We start from the raw sequence: 17216 nt of genomic DNA, 5'->3' as shown, positions 1-17216 counted from the left end.
CCAGGAGGTGGGCAGGGGAACATAAAGGAGCTGAAATTCAAACCAGCCCATTTGACACCAGTTAGGTGCCTCCCATAAAACCAGGCAAGATTTCATCATCCAAGACCTCCCTGTCCTCTGTCGGGCGGAGGTCTAAGTAGCATGATGTGTCAGGAGACACACAATCTCGGGACCCCAGGATGAGGAGCCTCTACCTCTAATTATCATGAGCTCTTGACTACACATGGTATTTTCTGTCACTTCAGGGTTAACAGGCATTTCCAGCCATGAGCTGGCCCATCAAGTCAAGGCCAGGAAACCTGCAGAGCGGGAGTGCTAGGGCTGCCCTCAGAACCAAAGCACACTTTCCTTGTCCCTCCAAAGTCCCCAGCACAATGGCAAGTTCACAAAGGAAGTGAGCCTTGCCAGACTGTGCTAGCAAATTCCCATAAATACTTGGGTCGGGGTAGTACTGCTTATGTAAAATGCTTCCCCATTGAGAGATGCTGCTTTATTTACATTCTTCACAACCCATTCATAAAAAGGAGGCCCTTTAATGTCGGGGCTGTTCGTATAATGCTCCATAAACTCGGCAGCTTCGCCTGGCAGCCTTAGTTCAACACAGGCTACTTCTCAACTCCAGAGACTTTTTTTCCTTAAGGTTTTTTTTCTCCTTAATGACTCACCTTGCGACAGGGTGCTGAGGCCAGATGTTGCCGGAGCAAGGCCAAGAGGAATAAGAACAGATAAAATGAAAACACACAAGTCTTCCTGGATGCTGGAACAGAGAGATGAGGAGGAATGAAAATAATTTTGAAAATTCCCCATAGAACTCCAATTTGAAGCATGTATGCTAGGAGGCTGAATTCCTTCCAGGTTTACTAAAACTTCCCTTCTGGATGTCAAATGCTCCCCAACTTATACCTCTAACCAGACAAGGTGTGAAAGGGTTTTTTTTTTTTTTTTTTTTTTAACCCAAAAGCTCTCGCTGGTTTTTAATTTGCACTAGGGATGAATAAATAAACAGAAATTTTCTCTGTTTCTTGATAGAAGTGGTCCAGGGGCTGCTGGCTCCAGAAGGGGCACAATTTGCTCAGAGTGAAGAAACTCAGGCAATCCCCAGAAAGAGAGGAAGGACCGTGTTCTAGGACACACAGCAAACACAGCTGAGGAGCTGAGAGCCCAGGAGATGCATTCTGAGGTGGCTTTTCTCCTGCTACAGTAGAAGGAGGAGAGAAGTAGTAGGGATTTTTTTTTTTTAATTGACGGGGGAGCGGTCTGCATTGCCATGGCAACTGTGAGGGGTGGCCTTCCCGCGTAGAAGGGAAATGCTGGTCCATTAATCATCAAACTGGGGCACAAAAGGGAGGTTTGGGGGAAAGGGGATGGATGCAGAATATATTTTTTCACTATCTAGCCTCTAACCAGTCACCAGTCCTCTTTCCCGTATACCCCATGGTCCAGGGTTGATGGTGAACAAAAACAGAAGCCTGAGGGAGCAGGGACTGCAGCTTTCCTTTATGAGGGGACCAATGTGGGGCTGATTGCGCCTCTTATGTTGGTGATGCCCCCATAAACACCTCTTCCAAACCAGCCCCAAAAGTCCCATCTCTGGGCCAGACCCAGGAGTATTTGTTTTTTCTGTGCTCAGAATCGTGTTTTCTCCCTCATTTGCACCCGGTTTGAGAAGAGATAAAACATATGGATTCATTTAGCATGAACAAGGAAAACTGCATAAGAGCAGCAAAGCTGGGTAAAAAGAATGGTGGTCCGGTGAGGTAGGAGGAAAACAGGATCACAGCCCTTTCCAATGCCTATACGGTATCACATAAGCAATCCATAGGACTCTTCACCAGCAGAAATATCAGAAACAGCCGTTAAATTTCCCATTTACAGCACCCCAAACATGCCCCATCCATATAAAAGGGCTGGAAACCTCCAAGGACTCCAATATGAGCATTTCTGGAGAAGCTGAAAGGAAGGTCTCCTCCTTGCTCCTGCCTAACTCAGCAACAAACCACATTTATTCACTCAACAAAAATGATGTGCACAGCACTGTACAAGAAATACCAGAATATTCACACACACACAAACACATAGGTTTAACACTCATATTGTTCCTGTCCTTAAGAAACTTCCAACCTACAAAACCACTCAAGAGGATACCACGTTAGAAAATCCAGAGTCATGAGCTCAGGCGCAGATGACTGTGTTGGCCTGGAGTGGCCTAAGCAACAACCAGACTAAGGACAAGTGGGATTCAAGTGGAAGTAAAGGAAGGGGAGTGGCAGGAGTGAAGATGCAGGAAGAAAAAATGTCCTTGGTATGGCTAGGGAAGAGCTGAAGGGGACACTGTCTAGGGTCAGACTGCAGGGAATGGGAAGCCATTGCAAGTTTGTGAGAAGGAGAGTGACACGGGGAAGAGGTGTTTTAGGAAGAATGACCTGGTAGCTGCATACAGACTGGATCAGAAGGGCCAAAGGAATCAAGAGGGAAAGGGAGGTTATAACAACAACACAGGCCTGACATGGGGACAGGAGGGCAACAGAAAGGAAGAAAGAGAGGGAGATATCAAAAAGAACCTAATCACTGGCTTAACTCGCTGGAGCAAACCCTCCTTAACCCCAAATCTGACAGGCATGAGTCTCCTGCCAGGTAAGAGCCCCACCAAAGAGGGAAATGCTATTTGGGCAACTCCCCTTCATATTCCAGTGGCCAGACCGGGTCATCCCCTTGTGACTGCCACTAAAAGAAATCACATATCATGTAGCCTCACAGGAGGCACAAAGGCCTGGAGATTCATCATCACTGTCTGGATTTTAGGCACGCAATTAAATTATCTCAGAACAAACTTTAGCCTCCTGAGTGAGGTAATACCTCCCTTTCCCATATGCCTCAGCTCCATCCAGGCTGGGGTCTAGATCATTCTCGGGAGGTCCATGGGGGGTAGCCATCAATAAACTCCCATGCCCATGCTACCCCTCTGACAAGACAGACAAGCAGCTTTCCCAGGTGGGATTACAGCCAACCACAGTTGAGAGCGGCTTCCAACCAGTCCTACCTGAGGTGGGACTCGAACTCAGATTCTCAGCAAAATCCACATTCTAAAACAGCCTGAGTTTCCCTGTCCTTACGATCCCAACTCTTCTTTTGGGTGTGGGGTTCACACGGGAGACATGGGAGCCCTGAATAAGTTTTTACAAGCAGGTAAACAACATCCAGCTCACAGCTGGTCACTGGTGGAGTTGGAGGCACTCACAGCTTAAGCCAGTGGTTCCTAAGCGTCCTCCAAGCTGGCCAAGGACAGTGGTGTCCCTCCAAGACATGTGGTCCCTCTGGGCCCTTTTTCTCCTTTTTTTGAGGAAGACAGCGAGGTGAAGAGCGTAGGGAGGAAAGTCTCAGGTGGCACAAAGTAAAAGGATTGGAAACCTTTTTATTTCATTAAATTCCTGCCTGGATTTATAAACTCAGCTCCTCATTTCTCTAAGTGGGTACCACCTTCGTGGCTAAGGAAAAGTGCTGGAGGCAGCTGTGGAGGGCTGGCGGGAGCCCACTGAGGCGGTGTCTCCTGTCCGAATCCAACTAGTCGTCTGCACTTCTAACACTGTCGACAATGGGCGACTAGGAGACGTCCCAGGTGGGGTTAGACTTCTGCCTGTAGGCAGCCTCTGCCTGCTGAAAAACCACTCATTCTTGACAGGCTCTAGAGCGGCTCACCGGGTCTGTCGCCTCGGTGAGTAGCCACCCGGTAGCCACCAGTCAGGGCACATCATGAGCATACACCCCCACCCCTGCCCCTCGGCCCCCGGTGAGTAGACCCCACTTCCCAGAGCCTCAAGGCCAACAGCGAGCGGCTAGAGCGGCGAGCCAGTGCCGCAGCTCCTCCCGGCGGGCGCCCCGGCCCCCGCAGTCCCCGGGGCAGAGTCCGGCCCCGTCGCCCGCCCCTCGGAGTGGGTGCCTCGGACCCGCTCCCCTCCCCGACGCCACCACCTGCGCCCGCTCCGGCGCCGCCTTTGTCCAGCGCTTCACCGCCGAGCGAGCCCCTCGGGCCCGACCTGACCCGGCCCCCAGCCCCGGAGGAGAGGCGGCGGAGCGAGCAGGGCAAGACCAGGCCGGGCCGCGAGCACGGGGTCCCGCTGTCACTTGGAGGCGGTCTGACAACTTCGATTCCCCCCGCCCCACCTCGGACTCGGCCGCCGCCCCGCAAGGTCCCCGCAGGGCCTCCCGCGGCCCACACTCGCTTTTCGAACCGGTCCCCTTCCGTCTTCGGCGCCTCCCTTCCTCTCAGCCCGATAGAGTCGGGTCTATACCACCCTCCCCCCGCGCCGCCCCCGGCCCGGCGCGGCCCTCATCCCCTGCCCCCCATCCAGCAATAACCGGTCAGCTCCCAGCGCGGGAGGGCGCCCCCCACCCTGAGCAGGCGATCCCGCGGCGCCGCCCCCGGCCGCGGCCCCTTGCCTCGGGGACCGCGATGGGGGAGGGGGCGCGGCGGGGGCCTCGCCGCCCGCGCACTCGGAGGCGAGCCGGCTCTGGGGCTGCGAGGAAAGACCGGCGTCCTCCCGCCCTCCGCAGCTCGGGACGCCCGCGCCGCCGCCGCCCGGCCGAGCTGCCACCCTGCGGCCGCCACCCACCCCGCCCCCGGCCTGCAAGGCAGGCGGCCCCCGGGGGCTGTCACCTCGAGGCGCGCCGCGTTCCCCGATGGCGGGACCGTGGTGCCGGACCCAGGGGAGGGAGGCTGCGCGAGCTGGCGGGCGGCCGCACCTGCTTCGCGTCGTCCGTCCGTCCGTCCGTCCCTTCCCGGGCTGGCGGGGGCGGTGGCGCGGCGCGCTCGGTGGGGCGCGCTGACGGGCGGCCGGTCCTCTCCCCCTTCGCTCCTCTGCCTACCTCGCTAGCTCCCTCCCTCCAGCTCGCCCCTTCCCCCTCCTCGACCCCGGCCCCTGACTCACCAGAACGGGCGGAGCGGACGGCGCGGCTCTGGGCGCCCGCAGGCCCCGGCCGGGCTGGAATCCGGCGGCTGGAACCCCCCGGGGGCGCTCAATTCCCGGGCTCCACGCTGCTGCGTCAGCGCCTCCTCCTGGGGGCCGGGGCCGGGCGGGCGGAGCGGGGACCGCGGCCGGGCGGGGCCGTCGGGGGGGGCGGGCGCGCCTGGCCGGGGCGGGCGGACGGCGGAGGCCGGACGGGCGGGGCAGGCAGCCGGACGGGCGGGCGGCGGGGGCCGGGCTCCGGGATCCGCTACGCCGCTCGCGGTTCCCCCACAAACTCCCCGAGAGCGGAGCCTCCGCCGCCCTCCTTCCTGCTTCCTCGTCCCCAGCCAATCAGCAGCGCGCCCCTCGGCCAGCTCCGCCAATCAGCCGCCCCGCCCTGCGCTGGCTCCGCCAGCCAATCCGGCCCTCGGCTCCCCCTCCCGGTCTCCGACCAATCAGAACCGTGGGTCGGTCGTCCCAACGCAGGGGGCAGCACGAGGCGGCCGGGGGAGGCGGTGCGGGGAGTGGTGGGGCCTGGGGGGAGGGGTGCGGTGCCAAGGGTGGTGGCAAGGGGTGATTTTCTTTGCCGGCTTCTTGGATTTTTCTCTTAGTCTTAAGAACCTGAGCCCGTATCCCACGATGACTCGACCCCAATCCCCCAGCTGCTAGCCCCCCGGAAAAATATTATCTACCTCCGCCCTGGCCATCACCCCTCCACATCGCCTTTCCCCCATATCCTCCCCAGCACGCGCGGGAGAAAACTGTGGGCCGAGGAACACCCCACCCTCTCCGGAGGCTGCTGCCCCCAGGGCAAAGCTTCGGGAAGACCAGCCGAAAATGAAGCGAGAACAACCCCCCTTTCCTGCAGAAAGGGCCCCAGACTCCTGCAAAAGGGCCCCGACTGCTGAGAAGCCCCTCCCGCCCTTGCCTCATCTTTCCGACTTCCCTGCCTGCCACGTCTCCTTTCCTCTCCAGCAAGGTCGGTCCTGGCTCGGTAACCCCTCACCCGCATCTCTTTTTCCTCTTTCTGCCCTTCACCTACCGCCCCCAACCCCAGCTTCTAATTCACCCTCTTCAGAAGCAGAGTGTGGAGCCCTCATCCATTTCCAGCTGACAGCAGAGCCTGGTCTGTGAGTCCTTGACACCCACACACCCTCTTCCACCACCGCGGGGAACATCAGAGCTCTCCGGGGGAGGGAGAAAGGGGCGGGCAGCTTGACAGGAGCGGCTGGACTCCCTCCCTCGCGTCCCCAAGCTATGGGAGAACCAAGTGTAGACACTTACCTGGCTTCCCCCTAGTCACCGAATGCTGTGGCTCCGTCTCTCACCCCCACAGACGTGCCTTCCCAAGCCCGAGCACGCTCGCGGGGTCAGTGGGGTGGGTGGGCACAGCGGGCTGAGGTCACAGAGAGAGATGGGAAGTCCCTGTTAGGTGCGGGAAGGAGCTGTGTCTTGGGCACCTGGTGGTGCCAGAGCCCGCCTAGGACTTCACTTCACTAAGCCCGGGATATGCACACAGTAGGTTCTTGAGAAATGCTGAGTTCACCCCTGAACAAAGCCTCATTCCCAATTCAGGCGGGGGAGGGGAGCTTTAGGAGGTAAAGGGAGCAGCGGCAGAAAGGGTAGTGTCAAGTCACCAGAGCGCTGGAGCAGCCCAGGGAGGGGCTGGGCCCCAGGAACGCCTTGGGCAGAGAGAGGCACCCGGAGTGCTGAGGCTGCCCAGGCAAGCAAGGAAAACCCAGCCTTGGAGTGTGGCCCAGGGGCTTCGGAGGGGCTCCTCCTGCACCACACACAGCGCCCAGCCTTTCCTAGACCTTGGGACTCCAGCGCTCACCCAGGCAGCCTTTTAAGACAATCAGGGCTGCTAGCCAACATGGCTGGGAAACAACCTCCCCCAGAAGCAGTTCCCCATCTGCCTCCAGAGCTGTCCAGGGGGCCCAGACTGTCTTAGCTGTTTGGGGGGACACATTTAAAGGAGGGAAAGTTTGTGAATGGGAGCTAAAAGCTAAGACTGTGGCACGGAAATGTCTCGAAGGGCCAGGTTCTCCCACTGCCACTTCTCCCACCTCCCACCCTTGGGGAAAGCAAAACCCCCAAAGCTGTAAAAGTAGGGCACTGAAAGATCTCTCCCCTTCCTGGATAGGGCAGAGGTTCCCGGCAGTGGCCCCCCAACACACAGCAGGCCAGCCCTACTCCCCGCCTCACAGAATTCCCCCTCTCCCGGTCCCAGTCTGTCTCATGGGGAAATTAACCCCATGGTGGCTCCCACTCGTCAGAGATTGGTGGTGGAGGGTACAGCAGTGGTGGCGGAGGGTACAGCAGTGGTGGCCACAGGAGCAGAGCCATGCTACAGGCCAAGACAGAAGAGAGGCCAGGCTCCTGTCTGCAGCCCGGGCGGCATTGACCTTGGCAGCCACTTCAGGCCTGATAATGGGCAAGGATGGAGGCTGGGAGGGTTAGAAGAGGAACGTACCTGGTGGCAGGGAAGGAGACCCAAGTGGCAGGAAGCCCACACTCAGCCGAGGAAATGGTAGCAGATGAGGTGGCAGGACTGGGTGTCTTCCTGGTGTTGGCATCAGGGGGCCCTGGGGTGAGCAGGGGAGAGTTGTCTTACCTGGGGTCTCGGTGGGAGGGAAAGGAAGGAATACCGACTGGAGAGGAGGCAGAGTAGTCATGACAGCCCACTCTACAAGTGCCTGCCCGGCCGCTGGAGGAGTTCTCTCCTCAGAGCCTCCCGTGTGGGTGACTGTATCTGCTGCCCCAGGAGGCTCTGACTGAGTGGGCTATGGTGCGGGGACACAGGCTGGCTAAAAGCACTAAGTGTTCCTCCTGTGCCAGCTCATTGAGCCACCTCTGTCCCCCCTTCCTCCCTATTGCTTGTTAAAACAAGCCAGCAAAGAAGAGGCAGGGGCTACACCCTGTCTGTTCCCCAAAGGGATCTTTTGGCCTCTTCTAGCCTCCTTCACCCAACTTTCAGGGACCTCTGCAACTGGGCCTCCTTCTTTCCCAGTCCAAAGCCCTTCCACAGCTGGAAAGGGCTCCACTTCTTCCTCCTTCCTTCGGTCCTGTAACCTTTTCTGAGAGAATGCTGCCCCCACCCCACTTCACTGGACAGCTGTGCCAATGCCTGGGGCCCATCACCTTTCCTCTCCCTGGTATGTTTGGCAGCCCAGAGGTCTCCCACTGAAAAAAGGGTTTGGCACTTGGTCTAGAAAGAGGAATGGGTCCATCAGGTCTCTGGAGTCTTCCCCCAGCTGCTGCCAGGCAGGGGCTCTCTCTCCCCAGACACCTCCAGACCCATCGGGAAGGGTTAACTGCCTCAGAGGGAGATGCCGGAGAGGAAAACATCCAGGGCCAGAGAGAACACACGGCGCACCCCTCCCCCACCACACACAACCAGACTGACAGCCAGGACAGACTGGCTGCTCCGTCATCTCCAGCCCAGCCCCAGCACCTCCCCGCCACTGCCCGCTGCAGTCCCCCAAGACCGCCTGGCCTGAGATCCAACCACCTGGCACCAGGCAGGGCACCCCAGCAGCAGTGCAGTCCCTGCGGTGGTGGCAGTGACCACTTTCTCCTCCCTGCACCCCTGCCCGGGTCCCATCTTCTTTCCTGGAAGTGGGGCAGCCCCCATCCCAACCCCCAGAGTACCTGAAGTCTAGGTCCCCGCAATACTTACTGAGCCACCTGGCTCTTCAGCCCCACTGGAGGAACTGAAGAGCACAGCTCTTTGCGGGAGGGACACCAAGGCAACAATTAAATGCGGCAACAGCACTTGCCCCTTCCCCCATCATAGGAAGCCCCCGGGGGGTGGGGGAATAAAGAAAGCTGGACTTTTATAGTCCTTTTGCTGTGACCCACTCCCTCTTAAAGGGATTGGAACACCCCTCCTTAAAGGGATCTCCAGAAATTATTTGCCCCCAGGCAGATCCTAGTGCACAAGTCTGGTCTTCACCTGCGGGGGCCCTCTTCCCTAGGGATGGGGAGGTAGAAGTGCTACTCCTGACTCTTGAGCTGGAGGGGCAAGGTAGCCTCCTACCACCAAGGAGCCAGCTGTTGAGCGCCCAGTGAGGAACAAGACCTCTCCCTCTCCTAAACGCACCTACGGCCCCGGCCTTGGGGGTGGGGAGGTCCCGGTGAGGTAGGGACTGTGTGGGACTCAGTCTCCGCACAAGAAGGAACAAGGGGGCTGCATGCGCTCAGACTTTGGGGAACACATGTCCATGGCGCTGTGTCCAAAACCCCCATCTGCCCAGCGCTAGCCTCCAGATTGCCGGCCAGGGGACGTCTTTGCAGTCTGCCTCTCCCCGTAAAAGCTGTTTCTGCATTCTCCTTCCCGCCCTCTGAATCCCGTCTCCTACCCTCTTTGGGGCCCCATGCCTTTCTCTGGGGGTGCATTCTCTGCCCCTCACCCCAGTCGCCTCCTCCGCAGCCCCAACAACGGCGGACTGCACCCTATTTCAGGCTCTCTCCAGACCTAATCGGAGTGTCCCCGGGGTCCTTCTCACCCCGCCCACACCCCCGACTACCGTCAAGGGGTGGGGGATGGGCACCCTCCCGGCTCCCGGGAGCCCCGCAGAGTCGCATCTTAGCCCTTGGGCTCACTCGGTCCCCAGTCTCACCCTGCCTCTGGGACTGCAGAGTTCAAGGAGGGGGTGGGTGTAAGTGGGGGAGGAGGTGTCCGAGGGCAGTCCAGCCTGAGAGAGGGACAGAGTCGGAAGCGGGCACTCACTGAAGCCACCCCCCTCGCCCCTCCTCCCTTCGCTGGGGGAGGGTCGATGCTGCCGGGGGAGAGGTTCCCCGGCGCTCTGGAGCCCCCTCCAAGCCCCCCACCCCTACCACTCCCTGGAGGAAAGGCTCCCCCAAGGGCTGGAGCTCCAAGCCCTCCCCCCGGCAGCTGCGGCAGCCTCCGGCTGAGGTCAGGCTCCACCTCCTTTCTCCAGAGGGAGAGCGCGGAGGGTTGTTTGTTGTTGGGGTGTGAGAGACAGAAGGTTCGAGATCACCTGGCCCGGTGGGCACGGCTCCGGAGCGGGAGCTGGGCCGGGTGGGCTGGCTTGGGTAGGAGCCCGCCACAAGGGTGAAGGACTCCCCTCGCCCACCCCCAGCCCCGGCTCCGAGCCCGCGGCCCGGCCGCCCCCTCGCCGCGCCCCCGCCGGGCTCTCCGGCCCGCGTCGGGTGCCAGGACGCCCCAGGCAGAGGGCCTGCCTTAGGGTTACCACGGGGAGCCAGGCTTTCCTGCTCTCCGGGATCCTGCAGTCGGAGGCTGGGATGGGCAGGGGCTAGAGAGACAAGTAGACAGAAAACAGAGTGATAACTTTATGACAGCAACACGTAATGGCTGCTGAGGAGGAAGGAAGGCTGCCAGGGTCTGCCCCTGGCGAGGGGCTGGGTTGAGGTGCGGGGACGTTCCGAGAAGGGGCTAAGCCGAGAGCGGAGCCTGAAGGAGCAGGCACTCTTCGGGCAGGCTGCCATAGGTGGGAGAAAGATGAGGACACGCCAAGCGCGAGTACCAGTTTCAGCAAAGGTGCAGAGCTGTGGTATAGGGGTGAGGCAGCAGATGAGGCCGGAGAGGTGGGTAGGGCCACCTAAGCTTTGTAAACCCTGCCAAGGAGCTCTGTCCCAAAGGCCTTGGAGAACATAGAAGGATTTTAAGGAAAGGAAGCTTCTGGTCTGAGATCCGAGAGGCGAGTTGGGAGAGCAGCACGCGGGGTGTGAGTTCAGGCAGGAGGATCTTGCATCTCAGTTCCCTCGCAGTGCTCACCTGTTCCAGGGACTTCTGACCTTGGGTCTCGCCCTCCCTCCCAGGTGGGTGTTGGGTGGAAAGGGTCTGCCCTGGAGGAAAGAGAGCCCTCTTTTAGCGCTGCCCCCAACCCCAGCCGCTCCTGCCTGCCGCTCACCGGGAGCTCTACCATCTCTGTCCCCGGGGAAGAAATGGAGGGGCCCCCATGCTCCATCTCCTCCCTCGCCCTCTAAGATAGGCAGCCCTCCCAGAATCCATGTCATTTCCAGAGCAGTAACAAGAAAAACATGGGGACCAGCTTCGCTTCGCCCTCCAGGTGCTTTTTCCCCACGCTACTGGAGACAAACTGGTGGTGGACATTTGTCATAAAAACCATACAGGAACAGGGGCAAATGACATCCTATATTGGTTTCTCATTCTCACCCCAATCTCAATAGGTATATGCAATTACTATCACCATTTCACAAATTAGGAAATTGAGGCTTAGAGCCATTAATGCCTGGCCTGAGCCACACAGGCAGGGCTTATACCCCAGCCGAAATTGGAACACTTGCCCAAGCCTCCAACACTGACTTCTGCAAGCTTGGAGAGGCTGACCCCACTGGACTTCTGAGGCCAGGGATGGCCAGTTTCAATAGGAAGGGGTGTGGGGGTGTCAGTGAAGCTTCATGCTGTAGCCCTGCCCTTTCCTGTGAGCCTTTTCCCATGACACCTGGAAGCGGATTCCCTGGGGCTTTTCTTTGGGGTCTCCAGCATAGGTCGTGCCCATTCATATTTGTTTATGGATCTCCCAGACTCCTCCAGAATCCTCATTCTCAGAGTCCAAGCCTGACTTCCTGGAAAGGTCTCTCGAAGCTCAGGTGAAACTCTCCTGAAGCTCAAGGCCACCTTGCTCTCTGCTGCCCTGAACTCCACGGACTCCAAGCTGTCTCCTCCTCACACATTCCTGACCATCTGCTGTTTTGCCTGTAAGTCTTTATTTATAAGATTATAAACCCCTGGAGGGCAGGCCTATGGCTTTGACATCCTCTTTATGGCTTCCTGTGTCTAGCACAGTCCTGGCCCCAAGGAAGGATGGCATTCTAGGTCTCTCATAAGCTGGCCCCAGGACACACAGCCCTCTACCTCTCCCCTTTCACAGGCACACTTAGGGCTCCCAAACTAGTAGCCTTTGAGCAAAAGTAAGCAGGCAGACAAGTTCTATTTACCTGTCTATGGGACTTTCAAAAAAGATTAAAATTAGGGGCCAGTGCTAGAATTTTTGGAGATTTAAAATAAAAATCCAGGATTACAGTTTCTCTTGAAAAAAATCAGATTTGCTACCCTTGGCGCACATTTTCACTTGCAACAATAGGTTGGTACTAAGTAGCAAATGCAGTCTTTATGGGGTAGGCATGCTCCAGTTTGCCATGCTCCCACCTTGCCCATGTGGGACATTTACGGGACCTGAACCCTGGAGGTTTTCAGGTGTGTGATCCTTGCCCTGCATTGTGGCCACAGGGACATGGATGAGTATCGTGGTGCAGGCCTTTGCAGTGTCTACTTCCCTTGAACCTACTCAGAGAGCCCTGTTGCATTCTCATGCCAGTCTCTAGTAGTACCTTCATTATCGCCCCAGGAGCAGATGTTTACTGAGCACACTCCAAGATCCATGGACCCAGGCTGGAGACGAAAAGGGAAATTAAACATCGTCCAGAGTTTGTGGGCTCTTCTAGGCGACTCCTGAGAACATGGAATGATACCTGGCAAATAGTAGTTGCCTAATAATGCTTGGTGAACTGAATAGTAAATAATTGGTAAATAGCAACTGAATGGATAAATACAAGGAGATGGGAGAATCATTCCAAGAAACATGACATTTCTGTGATGATCTAGGTTTGGGTTGCTTGGGACCTCAGCTTCTAGGGTCACCTCCTTCACTGTTACCAAACACGTATCTGCTCAGATATCAACTTGGAGTATGACTTCTCCCCTGAGGAACTCCCAGCACTGCGGACTGGAAGTCCAGGGATGCATCCACTATGGTTGGTTCCTTTATTCCAGACATACAGACCCCTGGGAAGATGAGGAAATCCAGATCTGGAATGGACAGTGTATTGAGAACCTCCAAAGCCAGCAGGAGGTCCAGAGGGGGCAGGTGTCTTACAGAAGACATGAACAGGCACTCAACATATGTTTCTTTATTTAACCCTCAAGAACTCTGGTAGGTAAATGTACTCTCAAATTTACAAACAAATGAGGAAACTGAGACCTGGAGAATCTAAGTAAGTGCTCAAGATCACATAGGCTTGGAGTGGCTCCAAAACCTTCACTTTTTTTCATGCGACATTTAACATATAAAATAGAGGTCTAACCCTTTATAGGTATAAAACCTTTCTTCTTTCTACATTTCACATAGCGTAGTGGTTAAGAACACAGACTTTCTGAGTACAGTCCTGGCTCTTTAGCTTCTTAAAACATATAAAGTACTTAGAATAGCACCTGATGTAGCCAAGTGCCCCCAGAACATTAGCAATTGTGAATCTACTTCATCATGTCCAAATCTGGCCATGCCTGAAGCCTGCCCTGCTTCCATGCTGGAATCAGTCTTCCACCTCTGTTTTGTACTCCTTATCTCCCATCTGGAGCCCTGACAATGTAGTGCCTGTGGCTGTATTCTGTCCACCCAGCAGTGGGCCCCACTCTGGCTTCAGTAAGGCAGGATTGCTCCCTTTGCTAGGTGTGGGGGAGAGGCCAGCCCCTCTTCCCGTGACTTCTCCACTCCACCCTCCCAAGGCCAGGGCCCTGTAGCCATTCCCCTCTTCGGGAAAGATTCCCTGTGGCATCCCTAATCTCATTCCTCAAGGTGAGATAGTTCCATCTCCTACAGGCTCCCAGCCACAGCCACTGACCTCTCTAGTCTTGCAAGACCCAGAGCAGAGGAGAGAATCACCTGCGGTTCTTTTGCCACCCTCACTTAACCTCAGTGAACCCACAGCAAGAGCCAGGACCAGCCGTTTCCAGCAGACACCCTCTGGGGGGACTACAGTCTGGGCCACAAGTATGGTGTTAACCAACCACAGTGCCACCTGTGCTCTGCACTGTTCAGACACCAAGAAGACTTGGGAGGCCATGCAGATAGCATTGCTTCTGACCTAGGAAAGCTACTCCACCTAGCAGAGGCATGATCCTCAGAAACTGAAGAGTGCATCAAAGAGTATATGACCTAAGCAAGACTGGGCCAGATGATTAGTAGCTGGAAAAGTGACATCAAGACTTAGATATGGTAGGCCAGGCACAGTGGCTCACACCTGTAATTCCAGCACTTTGGGACGCCGAGGTGGGCAGATTACTTGAGGCCAGGAGTTCGAGACCAATCTGGCCAATGTGGCAAAACCCCATCTCTACAGGTGTGGTGACACGCATCTGTAGTTCCAGCTACTCAGGAGGCTGAGGCATAAGAATCGCTTGAACCTGGGGGGTGGAGATTGCAGTGAGCCATGATTGAACTACTGCACTCCAACCTGGGTGATGGAGTGAGAGTCTATCTCAAAAAAAAACAAAAAAAGACTTAGTTAGATATGAGAAGCCTGACAATTTTTCCCCTTGGTTTGTGAATATTATACTATATTTAAAAATCTAATAAGGGCATTTATAAAAATTACACTTAGTTATATGGACAACAACTCTTCTTTGTTGAAAGGGATTATGGGAAATCAGCAATTGCCTGCTTCGTTGCTTCCCTGTCAGGGTGTATTCTGTGATAGGTAATGTTCCTGGAGAGATTCCATGAGTTAGGCACTGCATTAAGCTCTTTACACATACTCTTAATCCCCAGCCAGTCTTATGAGATAGATAATGTTATTATTCTCATTTTACTGATGAGAAAACTGAAGCATAGAGAGGTTCGGTAACTTCCCAGGGTCACGTTAATAATAGTGGAGCCAGGGTTTAGATCCCAGCCTTGTCACTTTTAATGATTTCTCCATCACTTCTTCCTAAATAAGCTTCCCCAAACAATTCTCTACTCTTACGTTTTCCAAATGTCTGTTAGCAACTCATTCGAATTTTACACATGAAGTTGCTGTGAGCAACATTCATCTCGCTGTTAGATTGGGGGCAAAATGTTGCAAGTCGATTGTCATATTTCTTTATAAAAAGATATTCCTTTGGCAAAGCCGTTATCAAAAGTACCCTTTCCCTGCCTTCTGCACTCTCTTTGACACTGAAACATCAATATGGTCTTTCAGGAACATCAGATACACTTCAGCCAACTTCCAGCTACAAGCAAACTCAGTGTTCTCCCAATGTTTCCACTGTGGGGTAAAGGCACTGGCAGTTTTAAAAGTCAAGAACCTTGGACTCATCCTTGGCACCTCCCTCTCCCTCCTGAGCCGCCACCCATAGCTAATCCATCACCACAGCCTGTCATTTACTGGAGCCTCCAGCCTCGAATCTCCTCCCACCTCTGTGACCAACCACAGCCCGGCCTCCCGCATCCACTCTGCCCCAGTCAGAGGGCTCTCAGTCAGAGGGATCTTTCCAAAATAGACTGCATCATAGCACTCTCCTGCTTAAACCCTTCCGTGACTCCTGCTTACACTCAGGATAAAGATCCAAATCTGGAACTGACTGTTGTTGCCGCCCCAGCCAGGAGGCTCTCTGATCTCATCTCTCAGGCTCAGTCACACTCCGCAACCTGCGATGCTTTCTTCCTGGCAAGCCTGGCAAGCCGGTGATTCCTGGCTAAGACCTGCCTGCCCGGCTAGGCTAGGGTGAAAACCACATCTGTGTCTGCCTGGGTCCTACTGTTTCCCCATGGCCCACAGGGTACCTGCACATGATAGGTTCTCGGTAATAGCTACTCAGTGATGAATGAATGGCAGAGAAATCAAGCCTTTGCCTGTGCCGCAGCGGCTCTGCAGCCTGACTGCTCTGCCAGGTGGCCACAGTGCTAGACTGCCATATTAGCTTAGAAAACTACCTCCTGCAGCCACACTGTGTGCCAGGCTCTGCCTCCCTACCTTTAAACACACTCATCCTGACCCAGTTTGCCTGTTTTCAGGAGTGATCGCCAACATTTGTACTTTTTGTGACTTGTACATATTTTTACTATAAAATTTCCTGACCCGATTCATTCAACAACTGGATAACAATTGGTTATGGGTTTGACAAGGCAGACTCATTGAAATTTGGAGGCATAAACAGTTCTGGCTTTGGCAGTCCAGATGGCTTCCCCAAGAAGCTAGAGGCTGTGGCCCCAGAACTCTGCTCTTTTAGCTGCTGCTAAAAAGATGGGAGAATTTAGTTCAAGGCAAAGCCTTGCGATTCCCCCCTGCCCACTCCTGCCCTCCCTGCTCCAAGGCCGCCCTTGATGTTTTATTTAAATCTGATTTCATCTAGATAAGCTTGGTGGAGGGCAAAGGAAAGAAGTCATCCTCCCTGCAGCCTGCCCCCCGCCACCCCCGCCGCTTTGCATTCATTATGCAAGTATTTGTTTGGAGGGAGAGGGGCTCCACTGAGCCGAGTGCAAAGTGTTGGGGATACAGCAGCAAACCAGAGACAGGTGGGTATGTAGTGGGTTAGTGCCCATGCTGGGTCTTAAAGAATGGGTAACATTAAAATTGGAGTAATTGAGATGTCTCATAATTTTTATGTCTATCTCCCCAAATAACTCGTAAACTTTTTTGGCCCCATACTGTTACTAGTCTTTGAATCGCTGGCACCCTGGGACATAATGGTCCCTCAGCAAATGCCAATTCTTAACTGAGCAGGGGATTGGTGGATGTGGGGGCAGGTCACTCGAGTGGGCTGAGCCTGGGGTGTGCCAGCTGGGGAACAGGTGCCTGAGTGAGGAGGCTGGCCACGCCAGAGCATCCACTGGCAGGGGATGGAGTGGTGGGCCACAGGGGCTCGGCAGACCCTCTGAGGCACAGAGAGATGAAGTTCCACGGGGCAGCAGGGAAGTGAGTCGTATGGCTGCTCCTGGTGAGTGAGCAGGCTGGGTGGGGGATGGGGCTTATCAGGGGAGCTTGTAGTGTAAGATGGCTGAGCCTACAGGAGTGGCCATAGCGGGTTTCCAGCCTTGGGGAAGAGGGGAATGCAGAATTGGGAGAGGGCCGGGTCTTCATTAGTGAGGGAAACGCTGTTGGGATCCACACAATGTGAGCTCTGAGGCAGCTGCAGATGTCCCAGGCAGGGCTGAGGAGCCTGCATTTCTCTGCCTGATCCTTCTTTGGGGTGGCCTCACAGTCAGTCCTACAGAGAGATTGTCTTGTTGCCCCTATTGGCAACAGGCTCCACACTCTGGGGCACTTCCAGGGCTCTTGCCCCACCCCCCACAGCCTCTCTCCAGGCTCAGGAGTTCCGAACATGAGGTTGCAGCCCCCTTGGAGGTGTGGGTGATCAGGTGGGAGGGCAGAAAAACTGCAGCACAAAGGTCTCTGACAACCTGGAGGGCCAGTGAATGGGGCACCGGGATGTGTGTGGCCGGGTTCCAAGCAGGTGGGCAGCCTGGCCATGGAAGGAGAAGACTACTGAGGGCCCCTACTTGC

The 17216-nt window shown here is 55.7% G+C and overlaps 2 protein-coding genes and 1 long non-coding RNA gene across 24 annotated transcripts in view; 1 reads left to right on the top strand and 2 right to left on the bottom strand.

The window, feature by feature from the left end:
- Positions 1–10770, bottom strand: part of BAHD1 (bromo adjacent homology domain containing 1) — a 33215-nt gene extending 22445 nt beyond the window's left edge. For 4 of the 22 annotated variants that reach the window (XM_015141874.3, XM_077937968.1, XM_077937966.1 and 1 more), the window contains exons 1-3: positions 10705–10770; positions 7417–7528; positions 6228–6339 (exon numbers count right to left, since the gene is read on the bottom strand). The gene's annotated coding sequence lies outside the window, so the exon portion shown is untranslated. Of the gene's footprint in view, positions 1–665; positions 758–4654; positions 5267–6227; positions 6784–7416; positions 7529–10704 lie in introns of those variants that run through there. The other 18 variants (XM_015141872.3, XM_077937967.1, XM_077937964.1 and 15 more) reach the window with 8 other exon arrangements.
- IVD (isovaleryl-CoA dehydrogenase) overlaps positions 10246–17216 on the bottom strand; it is a 31240-nt gene continuing 24269 nt past the window's right edge. The window contains exon 12 of the mRNA XM_028850747.2: positions 10246–10775. Coding sequence (XP_028706580.1) covers positions 10459–10775 — 317 coding nt within the window. The 3' untranslated portion in view covers positions 10246–10458. The remainder of the gene's footprint in view (positions 10776–17216) is intronic.
- On the top strand, positions 11478–16299 carry LOC106999146 (uncharacterized). Its single transcript, XR_003731206.2, has 2 exons — positions 11478–11651; positions 12727–16299. It is a non-coding gene; the product is annotated as an uncharacterized LOC106999146 (long non-coding RNA).

Source organism: Macaca mulatta, chromosome 7 (genome assembly GCF_049350105.2).
Source record: "Macaca mulatta isolate MMU2019108-1 chromosome 7, T2T-MMU8v2.0, whole genome shotgun sequence".
Classification (NCBI taxonomy): domain Eukaryota; kingdom Metazoa; phylum Chordata; class Mammalia; order Primates; family Cercopithecidae; genus Macaca; species Macaca mulatta.
The sequence above is the reverse complement of the archived record's forward strand: the minus strand, read 5'-3'. Positions and strand labels throughout refer to the sequence as shown.